This window comes from Ooceraea biroi, chromosome 7 (genome assembly GCF_003672135.1).
Source record: "Ooceraea biroi isolate clonal line C1 chromosome 7, Obir_v5.4, whole genome shotgun sequence".
NCBI lineage: Eukaryota > Metazoa > Arthropoda > Insecta > Hymenoptera > Formicidae > Ooceraea > Ooceraea biroi.
Genome location: NC_039512.1, coordinates 9149892 through 9171217, shown reverse-complemented (window position 1 = coordinate 9171217; position 21326 = coordinate 9149892). Strand labels below are relative to the sequence as shown.

The 21326-nt window shown below is 36.8% G+C and overlaps 5 protein-coding genes and 1 long non-coding RNA gene across 14 annotated transcripts; 4 read left to right on the top strand and 2 right to left on the bottom strand.

The window, feature by feature from the left end:
- Positions 1–1963: 1963 nt before the first annotated feature.
- LOC105285482 lies at positions 1964–3924 on the top strand. The gene is made up of 2 exons (XR_895070.3): positions 1964–3243; positions 3734–3924. It is a non-coding gene; the product is annotated as an uncharacterized LOC105285482 (long non-coding RNA).
- LOC105285483 (26S proteasome non-ATPase regulatory subunit 12) lies at positions 3552–7099 on the bottom strand. Of its 4 annotated transcripts, none has more exons than XM_026971193.1 (8): positions 6790–6996; positions 6418–6602; positions 5797–6033; positions 5579–5683; positions 5301–5482; positions 4971–5195; positions 4754–4910; positions 3552–3836 (listed from the first exon to the last, which is right to left on the bottom strand). In XM_026971193.1, exons 2-8 carry the CDS (start codon positions 6580–6582, stop codon positions 3780–3782), a joined length of 1128 nt encoding a protein of 375 aa, XP_026826994.1. In that variant the 5' UTR covers positions 6583–6602; positions 6790–6996; the 3' UTR covers positions 3552–3779. The 4 variants fall into 4 exon arrangements, with proteins under 4 accessions (XP_026826994.1, XP_026826993.1, XP_026826992.1 ...); XM_026971192.1 differs by lacking the exons at positions 3552–3836; positions 6790–6996 and adding exons at positions 3918–4410; positions 7005–7099; XM_026971191.1 differs by lacking the exon at positions 3552–3836 and adding an exon at positions 3918–4410 and having other exon boundaries at positions 6875–6998.
- A 1162-nt stretch (positions 7100–8261) lies between these two features.
- On the top strand, positions 8262–9573 carry LOC105285480 (39S ribosomal protein L9, mitochondrial). The gene is made up of 2 exons (XM_011349717.3): positions 8262–8644; positions 8785–9573. Exons 1-2 carry the CDS (start codon positions 8552–8554, stop codon positions 9505–9507), a joined length of 816 nt encoding a protein of 271 aa, XP_011348019.1. The 5' UTR covers positions 8262–8551; the 3' UTR covers positions 9508–9573.
- A 131-nt stretch (positions 9574–9704) lies between these two features.
- Positions 9705–12190, top strand: LOC105285481. 3 transcript variants are annotated; one of them, XM_011349719.3, is made up of 6 exons: positions 9705–10029; positions 10412–10547; positions 10649–11153; positions 11225–11440; positions 11534–11775; positions 11863–12190. In XM_011349719.3, exons 1-6 carry the CDS (start codon positions 9974–9976, stop codon positions 12061–12063), a joined length of 1356 nt encoding a protein of 451 aa, XP_011348021.1. In that variant the 5' UTR covers positions 9705–9973; the 3' UTR covers positions 12064–12190. The 3 variants fall into 3 exon arrangements, with proteins under 3 accessions (XP_011348021.1, XP_011348020.1, XP_011348024.1); XM_011349718.3 differs by having other exon boundaries at positions 11225–11775; XM_011349722.2 differs by lacking the exon at positions 9705–10029 and adding an exon at positions 10038–10124 and having other exon boundaries at positions 11225–11775.
- Positions 12191–13643: 1453 nt separating this feature from the next.
- Positions 13644–18079, bottom strand: LOC105285478 (INO80 complex subunit D). 4 transcript variants are annotated; one of them, XR_003406743.1, is made up of 4 exons: positions 17090–18079; positions 15064–16454; positions 13911–14971; positions 13644–13791 (listed from the first exon to the last, which is right to left on the bottom strand). XR_003406743.1 is itself a non-coding variant. In XM_011349714.3 (4 exons), exons 2-4 carry the CDS (start codon positions 17113–17115, stop codon positions 14805–14807), a joined length of 1584 nt encoding a protein of 527 aa, XP_011348016.1. In that variant the 5' UTR covers positions 17116–17248; positions 17332–18079; the 3' UTR covers positions 13644–14804. The 4 variants fall into 4 exon arrangements, 3 of the variants coding, with proteins under 3 accessions (XP_011348016.1, XP_011348015.1, XP_011348017.1); XM_011349714.3 differs by having other exon boundaries at positions 13644–14971; positions 17090–17248; positions 17332–18079; XM_011349713.3 differs by having other exon boundaries at positions 13644–14971; positions 17090–17248; positions 17344–18079.
- Positions 18080–18272: 193 nt separating this feature from the next.
- LOC105285479 (uncharacterized protein C1orf198 homolog) lies at positions 18273–20829 on the top strand. Its single transcript, XM_011349716.3, has 3 exons — positions 18273–18567; positions 19035–19331; positions 19430–20829. The coding sequence occupies exons 2-3, from the start codon at positions 19041–19043 to the stop codon at positions 20018–20020; spliced, it is 882 nt and encodes a 293-aa protein (XP_011348018.1). The 5' UTR covers positions 18273–18567; positions 19035–19040; the 3' UTR covers positions 20021–20829.
- Positions 20830–21326: the final 497 nt, after the last annotated feature.

The following is a 21326-nucleotide window of genomic DNA, read 5'->3' as shown; positions in this document are numbered from 1 at the left end:
TAATAAAATGGGACTACTTATAATATGCTGAATAGAGCCATAGAATATTCTTTGAAATATTCTTGTAATATACAAAACAGAGTTTGGGAATATTCACAGGATATTTTATATATTTTATAGTATGTGACTACAGTATTTATTTCACTTGAAAAGGACCACAATTGATGGTCGAAACGTCGTGTGTTTTCACCAGTGTATTGCCAGATCGGTCACAATAAATTGTTGTTTCAAGGATATTTTATATAGCCCTAACAGCACATGTAGATTCTGAAAATGTTCGGAGAATATCGCAAAAGTATATTGTGTACATTCTCAGAACATTCGATATACGTACTAGGATATACCGAGTACGTACTACGAACGTTCCTATGTCACCCTTATTGTAGTTCGTAGTATATACTGAGAATATTCTGTGAGATGTTCATAGAATGTCGTCGGTACATTACTAGTATATCATACAGCTAGGCGCGCGCGCGGATTTTACGTCAGATTTTAAGTTAGAATTATGGATTAGGTTACGTGAGGTTAATTTACATATACTATATTTACGTTTTATAAATATATATTTTATATTGTTATCAGACATATCTTTATCTTATACATTTTATATATCTTCATTAGCATAAATTAATATATAACCGTATAATATATAATCGCATCACAAGAATCACCAGTCGCAACAGGCCAGAAAGCAAATGACAGAGATCACAATGTTGGAAGCAATGTACCAGAACGACGTTGCTATGTAATACGTATCTGTAATATAAAATATATTTTATATTAATTAACTCACATGTGCAATGAAATAGACTGAGGTTGCATTACAAGAATAACGTATTTAATGATAAACAATGAAGCGTGGAACAAAAATATGGTACATATCTTTCAAGCAGGAATGTCTTTTATATAAAATCTTTTTTAGTTAATGCATTTTCTTATAACAATAATTACCTGAGATTGATCACGATCGTAGAGTCACAAGAATCACCAGTCGCAACAGGCCAGAAAGCAAATGTCAGAGATCGCAATGTTGGAAGCAACGTACCAGAACGACGTTGCTATGTAATACATATCTGTAATATAAAATATATTTTATATTAATTAACTCACAGGCGTGATAAGATAGACTTTGAGGTTACATTGCAAGAATAATGTATTTTATCACGAATTATCAAGTATGGATAAAAAATATGACAAATATCTTTCAGGCTGAAATGTCTTTTATACATTATCTTTTATATATTTGATATATTTTGAAAGAAATAGAAAGAATTACCTATGATTAATCATTTGCACGTTCATGTAACAATCACGCCATCAATTGCAGGGAACAAGAGAAGGAACCGCAGCGCCATCAATATGGCGCGCATATACATTGCGTAACTCAAAAGTATATTCTGAGAACGTACGAAAAATAATATACTATAAGAGATATTAAAAGTATATTCTGAGAATATACGAAACATAATATATTATAAGAGATATACAAGGAATATTCTCGGTATATTATATACCGTACGTATATTCATAGTATGAGTATAGAATATTATAATAATATCATGTGCTGTTAGAGAGGTATAATTTATACATGAAAATTTACATTACTTAAAATATTTTAAATATTTGAGATATACCAATTATTTTTCACGTGTCTACTATGCATAAATATTCTGTGTATAATTGCTTTTTAAACTGTAGATATTTATGCAAATACATATTTTGATAGACAAAGGATTGAATAATAATACTTATTAAAATCATAATCTATTTAAACATTTATTATGAAAATGCAGTTTTCTATATTTATATGTTAACAGATATTTTGATTTTGTTACACTGTGAAAAATAATTGTAGGTATTTGAAATTGGTGTATTTGAAATATTTAAAATGTTTTAATTAATGTAAATTTTCGTTTATTTAAAATAAAATTAGAAACAATATAAATTTTAAATATTTTATTATAATTAATATATTATCATATAATAATATCACAATAATAATATCAAAGTATTCATCAGTATAAACTAATCACAATATTGTGATATAACATTAAGTTTCAGTAAGCAAATACGAAAATAATTATTATTCTAACCCTCTCACGGTATCCTCTTCTTCTCGTTTCTTTGCCAGTACTGCTTCTTTCCACTTCATACAATTAAGGACACATTGAAATGCGAACAGTATACGAGTTCTTCTTGAACTGGATTATATCCTTAATCCTCAAAAATACTTATATCCTTAAAAAACGGCGATCGCGAATACTGACAAACGCGATAGACTTGTGTTGTATTCGAGCCTGATTATTAAATCGGCAGTGTTGAAAATCAATATGCAATGGAATATCGTCGAGGACTTCACTACTTTACGTGGGAGCGTTTGTAAAAACCGAAACACAATAATGATTCTTTTTCGAGTCACTAATATTGAAGGAATTATTCGTACTAAGTACTACGTCGTGCTTTGATGATGTGAACAATTCATTAGTTCCTAACCATTCTATTTTCTAACGCCATCTGACTAAAAGTTGTATATTCTTTTAACGTTTTTGAAACATTCTTAGCATATTCTTATTAAATACTTTTATAATGTACTACATACATTTATAGAATGTTCCTTGAAAACAAAAATATTCTAGACATATTCATACATAATTCTGAAGGAATATTCTCATATAAGCATATTTGACAGTAAATAGAATATTCATAGAATTTAATGTGCTATCTGGGAACTTTGTTAATTTTGCGAATCGGACTAAATCCTTTTGCAGACATATTTTTCATACCAAATACTTGCAAAATATGCAAAAAAAACAAAAAATCGATTTTTCCGATCCGCTAGACTAGAAGACCCCCTTAAACGCGTTTTTCTCGAAACAACATTTTTTCATCTGGCGACCACGATATCTCGAAAACAGATAGTTCGATTGACTTCAAAGCAGGAAATATAAAACACAAGTCTCTTTCTCGCATGACCTAGAATTATTTTATTACAGCTTGTACTTTTTTTGTTATTGTAAAAAATATGGCTAATTTTGGTCGAAAAATCGATATTTATTTTTCGGAACGATATTTTTTTAACTTCTAATTTTTCTTTTTGCTTTATTCTAGTTCATGCGATAGCCACATGTGTGAAAATTACGTATCACTTTGGTTTTTTTGTTTCAGATCACCTGGAGACGAGTTAGGATGGTCGCTATCAAGAGAAAAATTTTCTGAGGCGGCTCGCGACAAGTAATTTTACGGGTGCATGTTTTAATAAATTTTTTTTAAATCATAAATGTAGTAAAATGTTAATAAAACAAGTTCATATAAATTAAATATCGATTAGGTTTACAGTTTAAGAAAAAAATTCCGGACAAACCTCCTATTTTTGAGCGCAAATGTACCCTTAATTTTAATTTACTTATTCCGGGGGGGGGGGGGGGGCAAATCTACCCGATCTTGCCCCTGTGGACCCCCATGACTTGAGTCTAGCTATGAATGTGACCTTAGTCGTGTGGATCTAGCCTACGCTAGCACTGAATTCCTCCATCCATGGAATCTGAGCAATATTTTTTTCCAATCTTGCAATTACAAAAAGACTCAAATAATATCGCCTACTATCTCTATGTCAGAATTATCCGATTATTATCTGAATTCCGTCTGTGTTTCCGAGTCTGTGTTGTTCGAGATTTTCCCTGACGTGACGTCTGAGCCCTTAATCATACTCATTCAGTAATGTTTGTATGCTTAGGGCTTCCGACTGACAATGAGTCAACAACGGGTCTAGCTAATTCCCTTCAGTAATCTTGATGGGGAAAGAGGGAAGTATCCGCTGTATGGCTGCCCCTATATTCCTGTATTTCAAAACAGAAAACAAGAAAACAAGATTGTACCTAGGATATAAATTATACAAATTTTCAATAAAACATTCGATCTTTTATCAAGAAATTTATATTTTAAATATTACTTGCATACAATAGCTATATATAACGACCGAAAATCGTAATGTGACATTAGTTTGACCTGCGCGCATTGATCTGTAAATGATACATAATACTTAAACTGAATGAAAACATTATTATACGTATAATGAATCACGAATAATATAGGCTAGCAGATGCATCTTGTATCTGTTATTTAAGATTGTGCAACGGCTAACATTTCTTCCTGATGAATTAAATGGGTCGTGTGATTCACGAGGCCCATAAGTTTTGATAGTGAAGCGGCCCATGTATCCAAGAGAGCAGCCGGTTCTTGTGTACCGGTGAAACGGACTACGCCAGCTGGACGATCCGTCCGTGCGCTAATTACGCCTGTTTCTACCAAGTTGCAGAGACACGCTTCTGTTTCTTCGGTTGGAAGATCCAACAATTCAGCCATACGAGTTAATGTGATCTTGGTGTAGTATTTAGCCATGATTCTGATATTCTATGTTAAAAAATGAAAAATAAAAAGAAAGATGAGGATTAATCTTTTAACGACACGAAATAAATAAGTACGTAAAATGTCGCGCATATTTTGTAAGAGTGACGAGAGAAAACTATACGGGAGCCCGGATAGCCGAGGCCGGGAATCGAAGCCCGGGTCTTTCGCTTTCCGGGCAACTGTGCTCTAATCCACTGAGCTACCCCGAACCTTCCGCTTACCGACATTTCTGTTCGTCCTCTTATATCTAAGATGGTAATACCGATCGGTCGCTTACATATTTATTTCGTACATTAAATGCAGGAGGAGGGAGACGACGGAGAAAGAGGAGACAACGAGGACTTACGTGTTCCACCACGCGATTCCGCAAGTCTGCCCATCTTTTGCAACCTTCTTCGGTCGAGGCAGAGAAAACTTCGGTCGATCTCAGATCTCTTTCGTAAATTTCGCATAATCCTGACCACTTTATCAACTCGGGATTTACGAATAAACGCAGCAGTTCTCTGGAAATGATCTCGTTATTTTGTTTCGAGTCGAAGAGACGGAGATCTTACATTACGTACTTGTATGTGGGTATCTCGTCCAGAAGTTTGTCGGCCAGCAATCTATGAGTTAAGTCAGCTTGCTCGGGCTCGTGCGGGGCGAGTACAAGATACAAAACCGCTCGCGAAAGCGCGGTGTGTCTTTTCTCTGTGTCGTCTCGAATCGCTGGAGTTTCCAATATCGCTCGATTATGACGACACAATTCTAAGTGCCAACCTTCGTGACGAGCCAATTCCATCATCAAGCTGAACATTAAAAAAAAGAAAAATACAAAAATGAAAAGAAAATGCAATTTATCGAAACTAGTAATGAGCAAACGAGTTGGTATGAAACAATGCACGTGCGCGTACTCGTAATATTTTAGCTTCAAAGCCTGTGTTTCCTCATCGTTCTCGTCGGTGAAGAACTTGACGTTGATCTTTTTCGCTATAATCTGCGTTCTCATAAAGTCCTGTTTGGCCAAACAGAGTCTCATCTGTTCCAGAATGAGGGAAGCCTTCTCTCGACGTGACATGCTGCCATAAGTTTCCACCTGTGCGACGCGCCATTTAATTCTTTTCTTTTTTCTTTACAATATTTCTTGTGTTTGACTCGGATTAAAATAATATTTCTGTTGAGAACCATGTACCTGCAATTCGAGCATCACAGCTGCAGCGCCCGCAACGTCACCTTCTGCTTCTTTTATTTTGGCTAAACGATGAGTAAGTCTTGCCCTTTCTACCTCTACGTATATCTGACACGTAAAATTTTTTTCCATTACTCTTCACACGAATTGACACGAATTAACGTGTATGGATGATATGGATAGTACATAGATTGATTACATCGATTGTAAATGTAATTTACCTTCCCTTCTGTGACCGAACGAAGTGTTTCTATCAATTTCACCATAGTTTCCTTATTAGGCATTTTGTCTACGTAAGTACAACATTCTTGAACCATCTTTGTGACAGCTTGTTTCAACTGGGAACGTCGTTTCGATAATAGGATTATATGTTCGTTCAGTGCTGACCAGTTTTTTGCTTCCAAGCAAATTTCGACTATCCCTACGAGAAGTCTCGACGTTGATGCCATGTCGGCACCCTATGAGTTTAAAAAAAGAGAAAATATTACTCCATGTCTGCATATATATATATATATATATATATATATATATATATATATATATATATAGGCTGTGTTTGGGGAGCTCACTATCAGCGCTAAAACTCTATAGTCATGTCACGTATACTATAGATTTTCAGCGCTACATAATGCTAATAGCGTCTTCCCAAACGCACCCATATATATATATATAATATGCATAATATTGTGTGTGTGTGTGTGTGTGTGTGTGTGTGTGTGTGTGTGTGTGTGTGTGTGTGTGTGTGTGTGTGTGTGTGTATTATATACAAATTTACCTTGTAATATTATGTGAACAATATGTATATAATGTATATAATGTATATAATAATATGTATACTTAACAGTTCTGGTAAGCTTCTCCAAGGCCAACAACTGATCTAGAGCATCGTGCAATTTTCCTTCAGAAGCGAGCTTCTTACATTCTGGAATTTTTGCGTCGCAAGTACTACTGTAATCTACTTCCATCTTGACGAGTCTGCCAGAGTTGTCCATTGCTGCATCCGCCATTTTTTACTATTTGATGATATCTAATTCCGCGCGAATCGAAAATTAAAAACTGTTATTGAAGATAAACATGTACACTCATTTTTGAAAGGTTAGAATAGCAAATGCCAAGTCATTGCACCGATTATTCGTATAAATAGAGAGAAAGGAACCATAACATAAAGATTCATCAATTGTGAAGCAATAATAGAAAAGAAAGTTCATATCTACCTGTATTATCGTGAATAATCAATGACATTAAATGACCGTGACAGATGAAATGCTTCGTATTAACCTATTATGAGGAGATACGTACTACTTTGTGGTGCTTTGTGAAAAACAATTTTTCATATATCTTTTTTTATAATAAATACTAATTAATTTTAAATCTAATGTGTGCGTGAGTGTATCAAGTAATGAGATATCCGATATCTGCCAATACCGACCTAAATCGATTGTCACGATAGCCGTCAGCCGCTGCGTTGTGCCACGAGAAAAGAATGTATATGATATGTCATCGTGACTAGAGAACCTCAAGTAAAGGTGCTATTTCATGCTGACGCTCGACGCTCATTTTTAGTAAAGTCACTAGATATACAAAGTACACTGAGGTGCATAAATGACTTCCTTTTTCGGTGTAGATAGGTGTAGATAAGCGAAGCATACACTCGACCACGCAGATGGCGCGCTTATCTACACCATTTACACCGAAAAAGGAAGTCATTTATGCACCTCAGTGTACCGCAATCCATACGGGCGCAGTCTCATGGTGCGGAATGTGCGCAATGCGGAATTGGCGGAACGCTCGTGATTGGTTCGATCATTGTTACGTTCGTTCCGCCGATTTCTTTCCGCACATTTTTATTTTATTGCGGAATCACGTTACCAGTTACCAGTGGAAAAAGGCAAAATGATTTTTAATTTGTCTTTACAAAAATATATGGTAAATAGTATTGTCAGTAAATGGCTTCACAAGTATAATGTTTTAGATTGTATTATCAGTGTATAATCAGGAGCCGCATTTAAGGCAAAATAGGTTCTCGAACAACATATTTTTTACCGATGAGTGGTCGGACCAAATGTTAATAACGTTTTAAATATTTGAGGTGGCATTCTAAAATAATCTATATATTTTTCTGTCTTCGACCAACATTTCTTTTACAAGATTATTGCTTGCTCCTTGTAGCAATCTTCTTTCGGCACTAAATATGCTTCGTACCCAACACTTCCGTTGATTCTGTATATTTTCATTTTTTCTTGCAATTCTGTATAATAAATACAGTTTTACAATTTTGCGACGTATCTCCTGTTTTTTAAATACACACCAACTTTGTTTTAATCTTTTTAGTAGCTCACAAATAACAATAAACAATTCTTCAAAATTCATCGTTTTGCCTACATGCATTTTCACGTGCATACACGTAGTAATTCCGATCCGCTGAAGTTTATTTTCCTATGTCCCATGCAGCGGAAAACGCGGAAGTGTAATTTGTGCGCGCCAATAATATACGCTATTCCGATAGACACAACAGAAGAATTTACGGAAAAAATCATGTGATTGGTGGAGGCCAATTGCGCTTCCGCAAGTTCTGCTGCATGGGACATAGGAAAATACATTTCAGCGGATTACAGTTGGCGGAACGTCTGTGATTGGACGGACTTCGTTCCGCCAATTCCGCATTGCGCACGTTCCGCACCATGGGACTGCGCCCTTAGTTATATTGGGTCTCTATAGTTATGTTTGGTTAAGTATATGGTGACTTATGGCACGTTTGTGGAACCAAACCTAAAAAAGATTCTGATAATTAAACGCAATATTTCTAAGAGAAATTGTTGCTGTTGTACGATGAAGTTTAGATGAATATACTAATTTGTTGTTAAAGAATCATATAGCTAAAATTTGTTCTTGTCAACAGCAAATTAACCTAGCATCTAGTTTCAAAATTATTTCATCCTTTATTATTATCGCAGAGCGATTTAAAAGGAAACAACTATGCTGAAATTTCCGAAATTACTCGTAAATCATGTAAAGATGTTAGCAGCGCCTTTGCCGAGTCAAGCAGACTGTTTGTTACAACAAACACGGGTAATTCTCTTTAACATTACAAGTGTTACGTTGCATACATATACGCGCCTGTTTGAAGGTTTAATAGGTGTTTGTGCATATAAATTATGTATAGAAAAATCTAAATTTTTATTCTAATGATATACATTGTGCTCTTACAGAATACTTATATTCTTAAAAGAAAATATGAACTCCCTCTGCACAAGAAGAATCAGAAGCCACATCGCTTCAAATCAAGGCATTACATTTATGAAGTTGTTGATCACCAGGATAAAAAAAAGCAGAAAGTACTCGATTTGATTCTAACTAAATTTGTATCAGGAATTGGTAATGTTGGTACTAGGGTATCGATACCTGCAAATGTTGCATACAAGTCGCTTTTACTGCCAAAATTAGCAGATTATGCTACTCCTGAGAATGTTGAAAAATATATGAAACTAGTAGAGACTCAAGAGGTCGAGTCACCATTTAGTTCTGTTACTGTGGAGAACACAATGAAGTATCTGACACAGTTACAAGTAGCAGTGGTAATGTCGAAGGATGTACCGTGGACATTGGAAAAATGGCATATAAGAACACATTTTCGCAAAGTCAGTGTCAGTGTGCCCGAAGATGCAATAACAATGCCTGAAAAACCGATATCAGGACCGAACATGGATATAGAAGGAAAAGAATTTTATGTTACGCTGACGATTAACAATCGCGAGCAAATTAAGGTGAGATGTGTCATACATCACTGGGCGACTGAAAAGGCGGCGCGATTATTTGTCCCCGAGTTTTGGAAGTTACCACCTGAGCCAATATTTCCCGAGGACAAACCGATATTAGATTCTCTCCAGTCCGAGGCGAATAAATTGAACGAATCGGAAAACAAATTGAGTTGAACAAGTGAAGATGTACATTTGTCACTTATTATCTTATAAAATGAATAAATAATATTTAAAAAAAAGCGTATATGTGAATATATTTTGCTTTATAGAACTTTATTTAGATTTATGATATGTTAAAATATAGTAAGAAAGCATGTAATCATCATTAAATTGTTTTATGTTATAATTATTATATATATATTAACTATTTTTGTTTTATACAATTTCTATGTTATTTAACAAAATTTGCAACTTTATTATTCCGATTTTATCAGTAGTAAGAAGTATTCAGAGTATACCTATTCGTAACAGACAACTATGTCTATGTAGATATATCTTCCTAGAATCAATAATTTGGTTCTGCTATACCTTCACTATGTACTAAATTAGAAAGAGATATGTCGATTCATAGAACCTAACAACTTGGAATTCTTTTCTAAGAAATTGCCAAGAAGAGGTTGTATTTTTCTGACACTTAAATATGGGTGAAAGATACTTTGCATGGGATGATATCTCAGACGGATTGATCTTATCGAGGTATTGTGCGTACGTGCGTGCGTGCATGTGTGTGTGTGTGTGTGCATGATATCTTGGTGATATGGGAAACTATGGAAATAGAAATTTTAGTTGGGGTACTATTTGATTTCTTTTACTTCTCTATCATTGCTGTTCTAATTGTATAATTACTAAATTGCTTTTTTTGTATGCGAACGTGGTATAAATTAAAATATTACGTAATACACACACACACAATTTAGCATAACCCATTTTAGCAATATTTTTCTTTATTCTTAAGAGAATGTTATTTTTTATGTATAATTAATGTGTTGGCTTAATAATTTAACAAATTTTATTATTTTATAATGTAAAATAAAACTGTGTGATTTCTGTTCACATAAATTTGAATGATATTTATCAGTGTAACAAAGGCGGAAGATGAGCAAGCTAAGGGACGAAAGAAGCAAACTGCTGATACGCCTACTTCCTCGGAAATTTATTGCCCTCATGGATACCTGATTTTAAGCTATCAGGAGATGCTGAATGACAGCGAAAAGGTAAACACAATATCAACAGCAACTATATATATCTAAGAGGGATTTATAAAAATTGTTTACTGATTAATATTATTATTAAGAAACGATCGTCACTTTTATAGATGAAATTTCGGAAGCATTATCTGAGGAAAGTGATGCCGAACGAGCCGGACGTGATTATTCTGCAAGACATCAAAGACCTCGTGCTCTTCCTGCTTGTAACACCCGTCAGTCCCCAATTCATAAACTTCCTGCACTTGCCGATCGTTGACCGATTTCTAAGGGCGTTGATCGTCTATTTCCAACACTATGTAGAGATATGGGAGGACTTGATGCAGGAGCGAGCCGCCACCATGAGGAAGGCGCCGAATCCGTTGGCACGTGGACACAGATCCCAGTATGCCGAGGATATGCGTACCCTTCGCTGCGTCCTGGGTAGAGAATACGTGGATTTGATACTGGGCTGCCAGAGCGGGTCGCAGTATCACCACGTGATGACTACCAAGAAACGGACGTCGGTCACGCAGTCGCAGGGTGAAAAGGACCTGAGGATCTTCGAAGCCCTGATTAGCGTGGCTCACCGTGTCGTGTGGATAGCGTTGCAACGCAAATATTACACCTTGATCGGTAAGGTATCCAAGACCGAGGCGCAGTGTCCATAAAGGGAGTCGTTACGTCGCCAGCCGTTCTTTTCACAGAACTGGAATTGCACAGACTACTTCGGACCGAAGCGTACAACACTGCACAGAGACAGAGCGGCAGCAGAGTTATTCAGGACATGCTGGAGGACGACATTCGCATATTACATGGCCGTGAAGCCATGAAGCAGACATTGAAAAGTCGATTACTCAAGAACTCCCCTCTGTCTCATGAGCTGGTGTACTCGGACTGCGATTATCGCCTTCTTTTATTAGGTAATACCATTATTGCTGCGCTTGGTCTGCTATTATACAAGTTGATGGTTGCATTCTGTCGTGTAAATAATTATTTGCTCTGTTTACCTAAAGGGATAGTAGATCTAGATGCGCATGACCCGAAAATCATTTATCTCAAAAATGCTCTCCTTATCAAAGAGGAAATGTTGTCCCAATTGGGAATCAGGGTAGGTATACTGGGTCATAATCGTTCAGATTACGATATAATGTTAGCACCAAACGAAACGGAGGAGCCAGCCGAATCGATGGAAATTAGTCCACTCGATAGCAAGATTATGGAAACGCGAAGAAGTGTGCCTCTTGATAAACTTTCGGTAAGTGTCTTCTTGCTTTGGCATACAAAATAAATGAGAATCTTAGCCGAATACAGCAAAATCATATATCTATTTTATGACATACAGGAACAGATCCAAAAAATTAAAAGATTGCCATCTCGCAAATTCGAATACGAAGCAATCGAAGATTTTCCAGTAAAAGAGATGTCGACCGAGAAACATGATAAAATTCGTGAAGAAGCTCGGAGAAGATGGATCCGTCGAGAAATAAAACGTCGTCATCGCAAATTATTTGATACTTATTCTATGGCTACAACTCTAGAGTGAATATCGGAATACACGAATAAAGTAAAAAAGTAAAAACTTACGTGCGTAGACAAGAATGTTACAAACATACAGAAGAAATGAAAATAATGTTCACATTGACACTAATAAAGCAAAATTTCTACCATCAGTTTTAAAAATTTATCTATATGTATATACATATATATATCTCTTTTTTCCATATTATTTTTTAAGATAAAAATAATTTGAAAAAATCTAGGCGAAATGTGTGAAGCAACAATTAGCGATCTGTTAGGACGAGTGATGTGAGGATGGACATAAACTGATAGTTGTAACACAATATAAAAAATATGCTTATTATATAATTGGTAATGCCTAATCAAGAGTAATAATGCTGATATTTTACAAGATACACATATAGGTACATTTCAAGCAATGCACTTACGTTACGATTAAATTCGGCAATTGTCCTGTCCATAAATAATTCATTATCGTATCTACTTACTACTATTATACGTAGTAACAGTATATGCAGTACTAGCTCCCAATATGGGTCGACATGTAAATTATTTCCGTCTTCATTTACACGTGATAAACTTACTGTTCGCGTTTTTTTGTGATCATCCTCACATTCAGCTAAATACTCATTACTCAACGTGCGCTTTTCCTCCTTGCAACCTGATTCTGTTGAATAAGTGACAAGTATTATCGCAACGTAGAAAGAGGAATGAGATATCTTCTCCCCGTTTGGCACAGCGATTTTGATAGTAAGAACTAGATTTTCAAAGCGTCTATTTATCGTATACGTGTATAACAAATATATTTCACAGGTTTTATTTCATCGATAGCTAATTACGTGATGTACAATATTCGAAGTTTCCCACCGCGTCTCATTACGATATGTACTAAAATTATGATAATTCTGTATTATACACACTGCGCGCGTTTCGCATTATTATGTCTTTTTTTATTATTACTATAAATGTGGTATTTTAAAAGTCAGTTGTGGCAGTTACTCAGCCATTCAAACAACGTAGCAATCTAGTTTTACTTTCAGAATCTGTGCCTTTACAACTATATAAATGAAAAAAGCACTCCATACATAAATAATTGTGAAAAATTATTAATTGTTTGTAAGTATTCTTTTTTAAGAAATATATACTAGGTGAAGATGTTTCTTAAATGTCATCTTTTCATTAAGGCTGCAAAGCGTATTGCACATTCAGTAACAACAGTTGAAAAACCCAAAATTATTCGGCACTTTTCGCTAAATTTCGTTTCGTTTCAATATTACTATTTATCACTGAACATTTGTCTACATGAATATAATACAGAATGGACAAACTGACAATGTTGATCATATGCACGTATTATTGATAATATAATATGATTATTCAGTTACATTATTGCAGTGATCAAATGATAAAAAAGAATGTGTGATTACTTGTATAGATAGATAGATAGATAGATAGATAGATAGATAGATAGATAGATAGATAGATAGATATATATATATATATATATATATATATATATATATATATGATGTAGACATATGTATAATTTTTAAATAAATTCAGTCATGCTTGTATTCTATGCAAAAGGATTTAAGGATAATTAAATTGTGGAAAAATGTATTTTATTTAAATAAAATTTCGATAGTATTTCTCAAGATTCTTCACGCTTCGTGTTCCAAATTGAATCGTTAAACTTTTTTCAAGCTACGTTCATCCTTTACAAGAAAATAATGCTACTTCTAATTTTGTTAATCTGCAAATTAAAGAGAATTATTTTCCTACGATGATTTCTTTTAATAATATGAGACTGATATATGTATATACAAAGCTATATATGAACATCAATTTTCTTTTTTTTTCCAAATATTATACCGTTTCGAACTCCAATTAGTCTGTACTATAATTTGTAGCTCATGTCTGGTTTTGTACAGATTTTTCTTTTCCGCAATTTGCACAGTGCAATTAATAACAAACAAAATCGTTATAAATCAGTCATAAAAATACTTTTGTACCTATTATTTGAATAATCAGTAATTAGCTATACATTACGGGCAATTCAATAAATATGGACGCTATTAGTAACGTAATTTAGATTATCCTTGTTCTTCGTACAGCAGAGACAAGCCATATATAAAAATGAAAATTATATATCTTGTTTAGCTCGTGTGTGTGTGTGTGTGTGTGTGTGTGTGTGTGTGTGTGTGTGTGTGTGTGTGTGTGTGTGTGTGTTGGAACCTAGTTTGTGAACCATTTACGTAACATTATCCACATTTCCTCTTTTTACCCCGTCATACGTTCTACACTCTCGTTGTTGTACACGTCAATTACAGCTAGAACAATTTTTCTAAGCAAATTTCTCCAAGTGCAAGTAAGTCAAAATATCTGCAAATAAACTAGAAATATAATCGCAAGTATTATAATGATGATGATGTCCGTGATTATTTGTCAAAAAGGATGGAATTCTCTCGGTTTATACATTGCTACTCGTTTGACATAAACCTACCCGCGGCGTTGTACCCGATGCAGTTTACACTAAATTGATAAGTTCGCTATTGTATTTTTTTTCTTTCTTTTTTCTTTTTCGTTTTTACTTTCTGTATGTCAATCCCTGCCATTATCTCGGACTTGCGTGGCTACGTAATAACAGTCTACAACGCAATCTTACGTTTAGCAGCACAGACACAAACAGTACCTCCTTCTTTCTACATTACAAGGAACACACGCGAATTCATGTCCAGAGAAATTGTTGTATTAAGATTAGCGGGGCTACGAGGCGATGTCCGACATAAGCTGGGCGAGCAATGCCGGCTCCAAGAGTCCATGCGTTTGCCCCATCCTTTCCAAATTCCGTACATCTTTATCAACTTCGTCCAAAGCCCGTTGCAATTCCTCTTCCTCCTCTCTTGACGGCTCGTAATCTCCATTTCTACCCTCTGCAAATTAACAAAATTATCCCATCTGTTATCCCATGATACACTAAAGATGAAAGATATGTACAAATAGAAATGAAATATGTTGGAATTACCGATAAACAAGTCGTTAAAAGCATCGGGCGGTAAGTTGTTGAGCACGGTGCCAAAATCGTGCTCAGCAGAATCCAGAGAAGCGAACACCTCGTTATCTCCAAGCTCAACCTTGAGTCCTCCGCCAAGTCCGAGAGAGCCTAATCCCAATCCTAGATTTAAGTTAGACGTATTTGAACTTCCCTGCGGAACATTCAGGTTGTTTAATGTCTTGGTGTGATTTTCACTACAATTTATTTGGCTCATGTAATGACTCTCCTCGTGCAATAATGTGGCACCCTTGGTCTCTATCTTGTTGGAGGGCGGCCGTTTGCGCTTCTTCGGCTTCGACTTGGGTTTAGGCTTCGCCGGGATAGTGGGAGAGGCTGGCTTTTTACGTGCCTTCTTTGGTTTGGATTCTTGGGCTTTACGGTGATAATTGTCCCTCTTCCTTGCGTGTTCCGGACAAAGAGGTAATTCGTGCGCGACATCGAATACAGGAACGCAACACTGTGTGTTGTCACTAAACTTGGCAGTGCAATGCTCAAATAACAGCTGATCTCCGTTTAACATAATATGACGGGAGCAATGCCGGGTACAAGGCAAGGAGGTTTGTTGGCATCCTTCCGCTCCGCATGGTCCACCAACCAGCAGCGGTCCGTCGAGTACCTTGCTGGTACCTGGAGAATCGATCAAAGCCCTCGCGGTGGAAGCGGGATCTCTCGACGCTGCCTCCAACAGGCATCTCACTCTGTGTTGCAGTATCAGTTCAGTACCACCTCCGTCGATGTGCAACTGAAGCAATTGCCGTTGCAGTTGCAGACGCAGTTGGGACAGTCGAGCTGCGCGATTTAACGTCGTGGCGGATTCACCGGAGAACCAATGACGCTGATGGATCGTCATCTCGTCTCCGCTCGAATCACTGTCGAATATCTCATCCCCAGCTCTAGGATAATACAACAGAGTGTGGTCCCGGCTTTGCTTCTTGGACCTTAATCTTTTCAGATTCTCAATGTGCCGCTGTCTAGATTGAATTAGATTAGAAAATTTATGATTCTCTCCAGCACCACACTCGACGCTCGCCTCTCCTATAGCGTTCACTCCGACAGTCTTGTAGGCTGCGTCCAGCACAGGTGCTACTCTTATCCTCTGCTTCGCACATTTCCCCTTAGACTTGTTGTTCTTGCAGCTTTGCATCACTTTAGAATGCGTAGACGGGACCAGCGTGGCATTTCTTCCCGCTCCTGTAGCAAATGGTTCTGGTTCACTAAAAATGTACGGATCAACATCTTCGTGTGCCTCGGTTTTCAGCAAAGCCTTCAGGCGATCCGAAAACTTCAATTTATTGTCCATGTTTGAGTTTTCGGAAATAGGGACCTTCATTGATTGCCGCTTCTGTCCAGATCTCTTCCACCTGCATTCTCAAACCCTCCAAATCAACTTTCTTCCTATCTAGATAAAACTTAGTTCACGCTATGTGCCAAGATCCAAGTATACAAACTGTACCATCCATTAAAAATATAATACTGACAGTATGAAAAAATTAAGAAAATATCTTTTATATCGTATTGTATCACAGATATCACTATGTTCGTTATTACCGCCATAACGTTACATTCTGCCAAGTAAAAAAAAAAGGTCACTCGCGTCACGAGTGACGTGTATATCCAGAAAAGCCACTGTACTTAATACACTGGATTTAATAAATTAAAGAACAACCGTGTGCGACATCAGTCATATCCGAGTATGTAAATGTATCATATATCGTACGTCTGATGCATTCCTCTTCTAAATCTACACGAATACGAGTATACGAGTTGAACAAGTCATGGAATTTACATTGAACTTATTCTGGTTCTCGTGTAATGCTGCGGAACAACAGGGCTTGCACGATTTAAAGCTACATGTTACGTTACAGGCTGATGCCTGCACCGATCTGCAATATATCACGGAAATACGACAACGAACGACACGACGGACGAGCTTCCTGGTTCGAGCAGTAAGCGTGAACTTAGTCCATTGCTAGATCAGGATAAAAATAATCCTTGCCTCGCATAGTAGTTTACACCGAACATGCCCTACACATGTTTGAGCAACTGCGTCATCGTGTATCGTACAGACGTCAGGACGATCAACACTGCTGGATTTCTGCGTCTGGACGATCTCAGAGGCGGAACCAGAGCCATATCATCGAGCGAGAGCCCTCCACTATTGACACAAGCACACACAACGTTGCTCTGATCAATGATGTTTTTTGGTTAGGTTCGCTCGTTACATCGATAACAGGATACCGTGCAAGATACCGTGACAGAGTTTCAGCGGCACGACCAGAAGCGTTCCTCGGACGAGCCTCGCGACATATTCCTGCCCTGGCAGCGGATCAAATCGCTCGCGATCCCTATCCTGGGGCTACCTGTGTCAACCCTGTGTGAATTTCGCTCGATCCGAGCAATGAGGTTGGAACAATGGCAATCGCTTCCAACAAAGCGACGGTCGTTCCGCCAATCAGACACAGCGGTATCTCTTCCTCAGGTGAACTCGCTCTCCTCGCGCGATCAACTCGAAGTCAAAGCAGTTTCACGCACAAATTTCAACATTCATCGATAATAACATTAGAAAGACATGTCAGGTGTATGGGGGAAGTAAAATGGCGGTAGCGCTGCACACGAGCACTTCTCCGACACGAAAAATCCCTGAATCGCGACGATTTCGCCACGGCGCGGGCGTTCCAACGCTGCGCGAAAAGTCGATTGACCTTGGACAATGCTCTAGCCGAATGTTCGGTAAACTAACGACCGCTTTACGCCGCGACGATCGAAGGATTCTTTCGTACTTGGTAGTTTGACATAACCTATATGCCAATCGCTGCTGCACAATGCGACGATCTCTCTCGGCGAATTGCAGTCACGTCGTTACGTTGTACGAGCGGTAGAATACTAGAAAAAAGCGTACGAGCAAATTCCTGTTACGACTTTAATAACGATCGCCAGTCGACTTCGACTGCATCAATTAATTCCTCCGCAAAAGTTTTACTTTGAGACTTTGCATCAGCTTCGAGCCTTCGACATCGTTTACAGCTTACGCAAAATAGCGTAACAAATAACAACAATTGCGAAACGCGTTTCACGTCGTCCAGCTCCAACTCCAACTACATCGTCGTTGTTTCATGGCCTGCAGAAAGTTCCGCCTTGACTCTCCGATGGCAGCACATTCCGGTCAAATTCAGCGGAATTTTATGACTTCTACGTGCTCTTTAATTACCCAGAATTGACGTGTTTATTTCAATTGGCGACAATTGGTAATATGTTTACCCTTAACCGTCGTCAATTTTCTAATGAGGATAATCACGCTTATGCGCGAATGTGTAGACGCGATGCGCGTAGCTCGCATACGTCCTAAGTTGAGTCTTCGTCTTCATGCGACTAACTGCTGTGTGTCCAATCGATTATCACAATGATCGTAATGTCAACATGATTAATTGACGCACGGTACTTGTGTTGTTGATTCACATAGTTGCCAAACATACAGTAAGTGTATGCTATAATATTATTTTGTGGTTTTTTTTAGATTGCATTTTTATTATTACTACTTTAGATACACCAAGAAGTGGGGACTTGATTTACGGTAGAGACCTAATCGCACTCATACCTTTCATTCCACACACACACACACACACACACACACACACACACACACACCAATAACAATAATAAAACTATAACTAATATATAAACTATTAACTATTTCTAGATCTTTCATTTATCTTTCTCTTTTCTTTTTCTTTTTCCTTCCAAAATTTTCTTAAAATCTCCTTTTTTCCATCTCACTTAATTCATCGTCTCCTATCATCCTTTTCAACCTTATCTCCTCACTATCACCTAAAAGCACTAAACCACTCTTACATTCTCTTCATGCTCCTTTAGAAAATGTTGCAATAAATATAGATAGAATAAGTGGCAGGTTTTAGTTATTACTAATTTTTCGCAAATTTCAGTACGCAATGAGTTCCAGTATCCTTGCTACAAGAGCAGAGCAGTATTTTTACAGCATGAATCCCATAGCTCAGAGAATCAGCGAGGATATAACTGCTACGAAAGAAGCATACGAGGGTTTGTGGAATACTTTGAGCATAGCCGAGCGCAATCAAGCTATCAATGAAACCATAATTCAGCCTGAAGTAGCCTTGAAATATACCTTGAAGAAGGTGGAATCGACCAAGGAGTTGCCTGAGTGGTATCCAAGACTGCGCATACAGACAGGAATGAAATATGTCATAGACGAAACTGGTTCCGTAAGTATTCGTTCTGCAAGTGCAAGTTAAATATTGTTAACGCCTGAGGAAAGGTTGGATATCGAGAACAACCTGACAATTTTTACTCATATTTACAGACTTTACGATGGCGCGACGAACACTCCGCGCCATTTTCATTCATGACTCAGTCGCAGATGAATCTCAGTTTGATCGATTCCAACGAAGAGTTGAAGTCGAAATCCCTGAGATCTCATTTTGGAGACTCGCCGCACTTCTCCAGTCCCGTACAGACGCAGCGAAGTAATTCTTGTCTGATGACCGATGGCTACGGTTCTGCGCATCAAGTTGGTTGTTGCCCGGCAGATTGCTACACCAGCAGTTTATTTGAAAATGATCAGTGCAGCAATTTGTTGATAAATGAGATCGACAGTGAACGCTCCGACAGTATATTTGCTAAACTGATCAATAAGACGTCTTTGTTGAAATTACAAAGTGACATCGAAGATGATATGGAGAGCTTGGTAAGGGAGAGAGATTCCGATACGGACAAGAGTCAGTCAAACACTTTGGGGGTGATGTCGCGAACAAAATCGAGCGATATCAACGAATCAACCGCTCTGTTGGAGACACCCAGTTCCTACAGCAGCTTTCAGTCGTCGCAATTGAATCAAGAGGAGGAGGAGAGAAGTATACCAAAGACTGGATTTGAGTTTCTGGATAATTGGTAAATTGATTCAGTTTCCTGAATGCACTTTTTTATCGCAGGAAAAATATCTTCATAATGTCCGAAAAATGTGTGTCGCAAACTGGCATAATTTAACCTGGCTATTTATCTGATTATATATTTTGCATAAAAATTGTGTGTGTACGTGTGGGAAAGCCAGACTATATTTATATGTATATACGTATACGTGTATGAAAAGTGGAATACTCTTTATAGAAATACTCTCTTACGGAATAGTTTTTGACAAGACTTTTTATATTAACATTTTGTAATCTTTTATTTTATTTGTGTTTATTTTTATACTACTAGAATACTAGACACCGTGTTTACATGACAGATGACTTAAATAGATTTTTGAAGACTGAACAAAATAATTTTTATGTATCTTTTTACGTAAGATTTAATCTGAATTTTTAATACATGTATTGCGTATCGCCTAGATGTCGAATGATCTGAGCCAATTTATTACTCTATTATCTTTTTTATATAATAGATAATATTATATTTTGTAATGTCTAATATCTCGTATATAAAGTATACTTATAATTAATAAATGTGCTCACGCAATTCTGCAAGCGTTTCATTGCGAGGTATTTATAGTCAACACAATTTCGCTTTCAAAAATTACATTTATATCTTTTAATGTCTAAAACCGTCTTGTCGATCGTGTATTAATATACACATATTAATATTCATATCTCTCGATATAAGTGTGCGCAATAATTTACTTTTTATCACACTTTCATAACATACGTCTATAATATTAATTTATATATTACAATGTAGTGTATAAACAACTTATGTTACAAATTGATTTATTTCCTAATTATTAAGAACTCTTTGGATAACGCGCCATCTGCGACCTCAAAACCCTTAATTTTCCTGGAGAAAATTTGACTGTTCAACTTCCTGTTAAGTAGTCCAAAATCCGGCCAACCAAACTGAAAAATATTTAATTTGTGCAGATAAAGCGTAAATGTCAATAAAAAGATATACGAATCTTCTATTTGATATTTTACTATTTATTTATTTATGATATCAAAGTGAAAAAGAATATTGATAAAACATTTTTCAGATTTCGTGTATCATTGTTCGCGTGTATCGTTGCACGTAATGATGCCGTCATACCTTCCGTGCCGGGCGATTGTATGATCCTTATGTTTTCATCACCACTACCACTTTGAACAATTTCGGAAGTCTGATAATAATTGAGGACATTTTTTCTCGCTTGCGGAAGCGAATATATCCCCCTGAAATCCGTTGCTTTTATCAATCGTCTAGCCTCTGATTTGCGCTCGAAGGGTGACATC